The sequence below is a fragment of the Micropterus dolomieu genome, linkage group LG02, assembly GCF_021292245.1.
Source record: "Micropterus dolomieu isolate WLL.071019.BEF.003 ecotype Adirondacks linkage group LG02, ASM2129224v1, whole genome shotgun sequence".
Lineage (NCBI taxonomy): Eukaryota > Metazoa > Chordata > Actinopteri > Centrarchiformes > Centrarchidae > Micropterus > Micropterus dolomieu.
This window is the reverse complement of record NC_060151.1, coordinates 17,321,040-17,329,664: the sequence shown is the minus strand read 5'-3', so window position 1 is coordinate 17,329,664 and position 8,625 is coordinate 17,321,040. Positions and strand designations below refer to the sequence as shown.

Below are 8,625 nucleotides of genomic sequence, written 5' to 3'. Positions count from 1 at the left end.
TCACTTTTGTGTACTTGTGGGGTGATAACGCAGTGGATAAGACACATGCCTTTGGTGTGAGAGACCTGCTCTCAATTCCCCACTGTGACACATATACCAATGTGTCCCTGAGCAAGACACTTAACCCCTAGTTGCTCCAGAAGCATGCGACCTCTGACATATGTAGCAAATGTAAGTGGTTTTGGATGAAAGTGTCAGCTATTTAATAAATATAATGTAATGTCTGTGATGTGTACTTGCTTTCACAAGTTACAGGGGCATGAGATTCTGTCTTGAGTTTGTATGCTGGAGGTTTACCTTTCACCTGTAATGATTCAGTATTCAGTTTTTTCAATGCTGGACAATATCATATTATACGGGATGGGTGGCAACCCTAAGCTAGTCCTTTAATCCTATTAGCTGACTCTGCACGAAAAGCTCCTGGGAGCCTCGAGCACCCAGGAGTTTTTCACTTTTACACCTCTAGTTGGCCTACAGTACCTTTGGACCACTAGGAGTGCTTCCCAGTCTGGGTAGAGTCAGCTAATAGGACGGCAGCTGCAGTTACGGTTACTTTAGCAACAAGTAAAGCTATCTGTCTATCAGGAAACTTTGTAAGTCTCCAGAAGTTGAGGGATGGCAGCCTGAGGACATCAGAGGAAAATAGAAAATATTTAACTTTCCATCACAACTGAAAAAGCACTGAACAACCTTCAGCTCTGACATAGCAATGGCATAACCACTTGGTATTGTGTTGTTAATAAATTCAAAACAATCCAAAAAAAGAAATGTTGGAATGTGGGTGCAGTGAGCTGTGCTGGGGGCATGGCTAAAAGGGTGGTGACTGTATAGGCATCACAGATACTATATATTTAGATGTCACAACCTTGTGGAAGTCATGAAGGCTCAGTTTCTCAATACATGAATTGAGCATAACAGTATTTATATAGCACCTTGACCTGCTTTATTCAAAAAAGACATGGTATCTCACTTTCTGGAATATAGACATTTAATTTTAAATGTCTGCCTGCTGCAGGCCCTGAAAAAAAGGCACAGTTACGGTGCTCCTGAAATAACAGACACTGAAGCGGACCCAAATCCAGACCAAGAGGACACCCCTGAAATGGTTAGTTATGTAATCACACAAAACTGAACAGAATCATAATTATGTTCTTTTAAAGGAATAGTTCAAAAATTTGGCAATTTAAAATGCTTACATAATGTATTAAAAACATTCAAATAAAACTTAAAATAATAGCAACTTTTTTACAGTTAAGAACTGAGAAATATGTAAATACAGGATAGGAAAATATGAAAGGGCTCAAGATGGTTCATGATGAGTATTTGAAGTTCAGTCAAAGGTAAGAAAATAAAAAGTTTTAAACTTGGAATTAAAGGTAGTCAAAATCGGAGCAAGTAAAATATCCTTTTGAAGTTTGTAAGACCTGAAATCTCGCCTGATTTAGTTTTTAAACTGCTAAGAGAGTGGTGTCATTCTTCTTATCTAATAAGAGTATTTCCCAAAATGTCGATCTTTTCCTTTGAGTAACCTGTAGTACTTGTTCAAACAAAACCTTCAGCAGATGCATTCAGAAACATTCAGCATGTGCAAAATCAATGTGAAGAAATGTTGGCTACAAGTTCTAATGAAATGTTTTTATATTATGCAGGACCCAACTTTTTTTCCATGGCACTTTGAGTCTACATCAACATCTGACACAGATCATGACAGTGAGATGGTAAGAGGGTTTACAGTAAAGGCCCATTTGGTTTGGGTTTATTTCTCTAGGGGAGGTGAGATGATTTTAACATGATCTGCACTGGCAGTGATTTTAATTCTGTTTGGAGGGCATTTGTGGTTATGGTTTTCACAACCGTAATAATATTAGTAGTAAACAGTTTATCTTTGAACTTGCTTATCCTCCTGTAATTTAAATCCCATCCAGAGTGACGTCCATTTATTTTAAAGTGGCTCGCTGAGAGCAGTATGTCCCTTTTGCTTTACTTTACGTTTACTTTCATTTGGCTTTTTCCTGCTTTATGCCCATGTCTATTACGGACCATATCCTGTAATTTCCCGATAGTTAAAAAGCAATCTGCAAAATGCAGATGAGTTAAATTACAGAGGAGCACAGTGAATATTTAATTCCCCACCTCCACCTGTAAAATAAAAATCAGAATGGATCTTATGTTTTTGTTAACACTCACATTATTCAAATCATTGTGTTTTACATGTGAAAATATTTATGTTTCTGCAGAGTGAGGAGGCAATTTCCAACTCAAGTACAGGCCTACTTGCTGTGATACTCTTTATTCTGCGTCACCATCTAACTACGGCTCTGGGTGACTTAATGGCTCTACTGAATTTTCTCAGCTCTAACCTGGTTGTTCCATTTAAGTATCTCTCTGATAAGATTCCTGCCTTGTCTACTGTGTTTTACTGCCATGTTTGTCAAAACTACATGGGTAAGAATCCTGATGATGCTTCCTGTTCGCACTGTGGCACAATGTTCAACAAAAAAAGCAGTACTAAAAGTGGACACTTTTTTTTGTCTGCATCACTGAAAGACCTTTTGAAAGACATCCTTAAGAACCATGGCACTGAGTTGTTACCTAAAACAGTCAACCATGCGAATAATATTAAAGATGTGATGGATGGGAAGATGTACCAGAATCTGCTTAAACAAGGAAAGTTGGCTGCAGAAGACCTTACACTGTTATGGAATTGTGATGAAGTACCAATTTATAACTCATCCAGATACTCGATTTGGCCCCTTCAGTTTACAATTAATGAATTTCCTTACACACAAAGGCATGTGATAGTTGCAGGACTTTGGTTTGGCCCAGAAAAACCCAAGATGGGCACATTTCTAAAGCCTTTCATAGATGAAAGTCGTGCTTTAGCTCAAAATCCCTTTCAATGGAGCGACAGCAATGGCACAGTACACTCCTCAAAAGTCTTCTCCTTGGTTTGTTCCTCAGACGCCGTGGCAAGGCCACTACTCCGGAATTGCAAACAATTCAATGGTGAATATGGTTGTGACTGGTGTTTACACCCTGGCATGATGGTCACAAAAGGCGGTGGATCCATGAGGTCCTACCCATTTGATGAAAACAAGCAAGCAGCAAGGTCAACCGAAATGTTTATGGATAATGCAAAACAGGCTGAAAACTCTGCCACCCCCAAAAATGGAGTTAAAGGACTGTCCTTGCTTTCCATACTTCCCTTGTTTGACATTGTTTTTGGCTTTGTACCTGATTATATGCACTCAGTTCTACTTGGTGTGTCCAAACAACTTGTAACTCTGTGGTTGGACCCAGTCAACTCTATGAAACCTTGGTTTATAGGACAAAAGATTTCACTAATGGACTTACGTCTTCTCCGTCTAAAGCCACCATTAGAAATAACCAGATCTCCACGATCACTGAAGTGTAGGGACACTTGGAAAGCCTCGGAGTGGCGAGCATTCCTTTTATTTTATGCCATTAGTGTCTTGCCTGGTATCCTGGATCCTATCTATCTGGAACATTATTTTGACTTGTCATTTAGTATTCACATTCTGCTACAGGAATCAATCTCCCAACATGACCTTCGGCTAGCCCATGAGTCCTTGGTACGCTTTGTAGAATGCATGAAAGTGCTTTATGGTGAAGAAAATGTGTCTTTCAACTGTCATCAGTTAATCCACTTAACTGAAAGTGTACAGAACTGGGGTCCTCTCTGGGCAACATCAGCATTTCCTTTTGAGAAAAACAATGGAAATTTAAGGGCTCTGCTTAATGGCATAAATGATAACCCTCAACAAATTTACCAGAGGTTTGTCATATGGCAGCACTTACCCAGACACCTCAGTTCTTTAGTTTTTGACCGACAATCAGATTTTGGTGAGTTATTAGCCAAGCTCACACCAGCAAAAGATGGCAGTCGCTCTGACAAACTTCTTGGAAAATCACGCCATCTGGATCTCACAGGATCCACAAAACTAGCAGTGGAAGAGCTCTTAAAGCGCCCAGTTCTTGTCAAATCAGTAGAAGCTTATGACAGCTTCTCTAATGGACACACTGTTTATCACTCTACAGACTTCAAAGAGTCAGACAAAACAGACTGTAATATTAAACTAAAGAATGGCTGCTATGGAGAAATACAGTTGATTTTACTTTTAAAAAAAAAATGCATTTGCACATCCACTTGTTTGTGCCAGGCTATTCCAATCATTGTGGTGCACCTATATGACATCAAACCTGATACACTGTTCAGCAAAATACATCCTGACAAAACATTAAAGACTACCTTTGTGAGGGTAGAAAGGACAGATCAACCTAAAGCTTTCTTCTTAGAGGATATCAAGTGTAAATGTATGTATGTGGATGGTTCGCTTGTGCCTCTACCAAACACATATGAGAGTTATTAGAGTCACTGCAGGGCTAAAGTGTTCACAGCAGAAAGGATGAAAATCTTTGTCCGAAATTCTGCTCATACTCTTCTGACTTTAACTCAAAATAATATTTTCACATGTGGCCCTAATTCTCTTCTGTAGAGTTATTTCAAATTGAGAAGAGTTAAAACGATGGACTTCTAGCCACTAGGCATTGTCTTTGATGTATGATTATGTTTAACTAGGGAGTATGGCAACTGAGCTGGTGTTGACCATGCAATTACTGTAATATTTACTGGATGGATTATGCATGGCAGTCATACTGCTGTGTGCCACTTCTGACCTTGTTGTTGAGTCTTATACAGCCAACATAGAAACTTCAAAATTCAGTTAAGGGCCACTAAGAGCACTTTGTAACTATTTATTCAAACAATTGATTCATTTCTTCTGGGCAATTTAAGAACTTCTCATCTCAGAAGATTTTTTTTTTTTTACTTTTTGTTTACTCTATTTTACAAGTTATGGGTCATTTTGTTATGTGTCATTTGTGGATGACCTTTTGCATGTTAGACTGCATTTTCTTTAGATGGCTGTAAATAGTGTATTACAGGTATAACAGGAAGGAAATGAATCAGTGTATGTATCTTTAATATTTAGTCATTTTGGTCAAACACATTCTTTTATCTGATCTATTACATTCACCAGGTAATATAATACATCTTAACTGTATCTCCCTGAAAACTATATGGTATGTTTTGCTGTAAATTACTTTGTGAAGTATTCAACTTTTTAAAGTTAACATTAAAAACTGCAAAAATTTATATATATATGTATATAAAATGATTTTGGATGACTACATGATTCAGCTGTATCATGATAAAAGTCAGTTTTACTGTACTGAAAGAACTATAGATAAACCCTGTTTACTTTTATTTGGTAAGGGGCCTCATTTTGTCCTGTATATTGCCTAATATGCTGATAAGGCCTTCTCTATATAATCTTCATTGTGTCTCTTTTTTAAATACACAAGAATGGGTATAATAAAGAAAGAAATGCTAGTAAAAAAGCGTGTGTCATTGCAATATGGATCATGTTGTGTAACATTGCACTGCTTGTGGTTGTAAAAGTGTATGATTGCTTCTTCACATGTGCAGCAGGTGTAGTCAACCTTGGATTCATGATGGTTTCAATAGATTCCATTCATAGTCCAGCTTCTTAGCAAGACAAGTGTATAAAAATGTCAACTGAAAGGCCCATGCCCAATGAAAAGCAGCTGGATTAACTTAGTGTGTATAAATCTAAATGAGCCAAATGGACAGAGACGTCTCAGAAGTCCTGGGATCCAGTGCCAGTGATGTCTGATTTAGGAGGCTACAACTGAGAAGTTGATCAGTCAGTCAGTCAGTCATTATCTGACAGAGAGTAAGAACTATTTAATTTCCATGCTTTGTAATTTAATCTGATTCTTTATATGTGGATGATTTACAGAGCACCACATTCCAGTGCTTATAACATTTAAAAAAATAGATATGACACATGCTAGTAAACATCATGTAACTAGGAAATTAGTAGCTACTGACCCCCTGGTTCTGGCATAAAGACTTCTTCTTCCTGTCTGCTCACTTCATACCTGTCCTTCTGATAAATCACAGACACTCTGATTGGCTAATCAAGGAGAATTCTAGCTGTTTAAGTTTTGGTAACTGACTTCAAATCAAAAGGGGAAAAGGGTAGACAATAGAGAGATTTCAATTATCTTTAAAGTAAAAGAATGACACTAATATATCTTAACATTACAGTGTGTCTGAATCTTCCACATTCAGATGTTTCATGTATACTGTGGGGAAAAATCTAAACATTGCCCACAACCACTGTTGGGCAAAGTAAGAGTTTTTTTTGAGGTAATACTTTCTATCGCTTTGCACTTTACTGATCATTCTACACGAATCTGAAGGCTGGCTGAGCGATCTCAAACAACTGGGTGTGTGTCCCACCCACTGAAATTAACCTTTTGTCTTGTTAAAATCTCAGCTGGGTGCAATCAGTCCTAATGCGCAACACCTGTATGCAATTACACTCATACTATTTCAATGAAAGCTATCACTGAGGCGTCAGTGTATGTGTTTGCGCCTTGGGTGAAGACCTACTTGGGTAAAGGCCACCCAAGAGTACTAAGAGTAGCTTTTTCTAAGTACACCTACTCACTTAAAGCCAACATCTAGAACTGCATTTATGCCATGTGCTACCATACCATTCGTGTTGTTTCCGGTGCACGCAAGAGGTATCATGTCGTTAGGCACAGAAATCAGGCACCACAGATATCTATCTACATCTCTGTTGGGTCATGGAACTGCCAGTCTGCAGTCAACAAAGCTGACTTTATCACTGCTTATGCTAATACTTATTCTAATAATATCTCTCTGGCTACTAGAGTTCACTGAGACATGGATCAATCCATAAAACTCTGCCACCAATCCCAGAGCATGGCTGTGCGTTACTTGTCCTCGGTGACATGAATATTCACTTAGACAAATCAAACTCAGCTGACTTCTGTCTCTGATTCACATGATCTACACCCTACACATGCTTGACATTGTTCTTGTCCAAAACTTGAACACCGAATACCTAAAAGTTACACCTCTATACATGTCCAACAACTATTTCATTCAGTTCATAGTATGCCTACAGGAACAGCCCATTGTTCCAGCACTATATGTCGCTGCAACCTCTGCAACCTGTCTCCCACTCACTTTGCTTCAGTGGTAGTTTCCGCTCTTCCCCTCAACACATTTTTCTCATTCGAGGTCATTCATGCCTCACGCTGTGCTCTACACTGAACTAATTCCTGTATAGCTTGTGTCCTCTATCCATCAAGCCTGCTCCCCTGAAACCAGGCCCACCCGTGTCATTCCACCTTAAGGGCTACCAAATGCTCCTATCCTCGTGTCGGCTGCTCACGTGGTGGTCCCCCTGGGCCTCCTGCACATGAGGAGGTTGCAGCGGTGGTTCATCCGCCTGCGTGTCGACCCGGTGAGACAGCCCCTGTGGGTCCGGCCGCTGAGAGGCTTAGCCCCTGTGTACCCTACGCCGTCACCTACGGCGTAGCCTGATGTGCACCTCCTCAAAAATGTAACTACACGTTGAATCGACGCGGATCGTAAGCTCTGTGATTGGTTGAGTAGCCTCGCAATGCCTCCGAGCCGACAGGAAGTGCCCGTGGTTTGAAGTAACTTTTACTAGTGGCCAAAACGGCGACTGTAACATGGTGGATCAATATATTTGACTGTCACAACCCAAGCGAAATGACTTGTTTCATTATCAGAATGTGATCCATTAGGTCGATAACATTTGAAAAGGCCACACCAGCCACACGTATGCAATTTCTTTTCACGTTAGCGGAGGGCTAAACCGGAAGTTAACCGGCTAAGCCGGCAAAAGTCAGTACAGTGGACGCTGTAGCGCTACCAGCGACTAGTGTTTGGGGGTGTAATTGCAGATTGATGGATACACGGACGCACAATTATAAATGCATGGCTACATGCGTAGCCTACGGCGTAACTGCACGTAGGCCCTACGCAGGAGTATAAATCAAGCTTTACTTGTGCCCAGTGCGTGCGCTGTCCTGTTACTTGGCGCGCACGGCCGCCTGGTGCCGTTCGCAGCGCCTGTTTATGCACTACAGAGAGCAGTCAAAGGGACTTCCCCTGTCAGCGCCGCGTCTGTCTCACTGGCTGTACGAGGCTATTTCACAGGCCTGTATGTCAGCCGGTGAGTCCCCTCCGGATAGCATCAGGGCGCACTCCACAAGAGGTGTCTCGTCCTATGTGGCGTTGCATGGTGGGATGACAGTGGACGACATCTGCACGGCGGGTCCCTGGTTGTCCCCGTGCTCTTTCGTCCGTTTCTAACTGTGGGATATCTCCTGTTTTTCGCTGACTCACTCAGTACTTAGTAGTGTTTTGGCTGAGTGATTTTCCCTTGTGAGTGTGCAGTGCTCCCTCTCCCGTGGGAGAGGGAGCACTGCTTCTGTACAGCTGGTGGGCCACCCATCCAGTTCCCCGACTGTTACACATGGGTCGGTCCTCTGCCTCCCATGTCACGCCATCAGTGCTTGTGCGCACGCCGACACCAATACTGCAGAGAGCAGGTGACTGGGTGGCTCATTTATGGCTCTGGGCAGGTGGGTTTTGTGCTTGGTGGTACCTTATGGGCCAGTGAGGCGTTGACTCATCCTGCTTCGCCTCTAACCCAATAGTGATAGCCTTAGAGG

General features: G+C 41.2%; 1 protein-coding gene across 2 annotated transcripts in view; it reads left to right on the top strand.

Annotated features, from left to right (window-relative positions):
• Positions 1-5,415, top strand: part of LOC123956806 — an 11,805-nt gene extending 6,390 nt beyond the window's left edge. Inside the window, exons 1-3 of one of the 2 annotated variants that reach the window (XM_046029259.1) lie at positions 1,285-1,340; positions 1,650-1,718; positions 2,238-5,415. In XM_046029259.1, the coding sequence (XP_045885215.1) occupies positions 1,716-1,718; positions 2,238-4,391 (2,157 nt within the window). In that variant the 5' untranslated portion in view covers positions 1,285-1,340; positions 1,650-1,715 and the 3' untranslated portion in view covers positions 4,392-5,415. Of the gene's footprint in view, positions 1-1,284; positions 1,341-1,649; positions 1,719-2,237 lie in introns of those variants that run through there. The other variant, XM_046029251.1, reaches the window with a different exon arrangement.
• Positions 5,416-8,625: the final 3,210 nt, after the last annotated feature.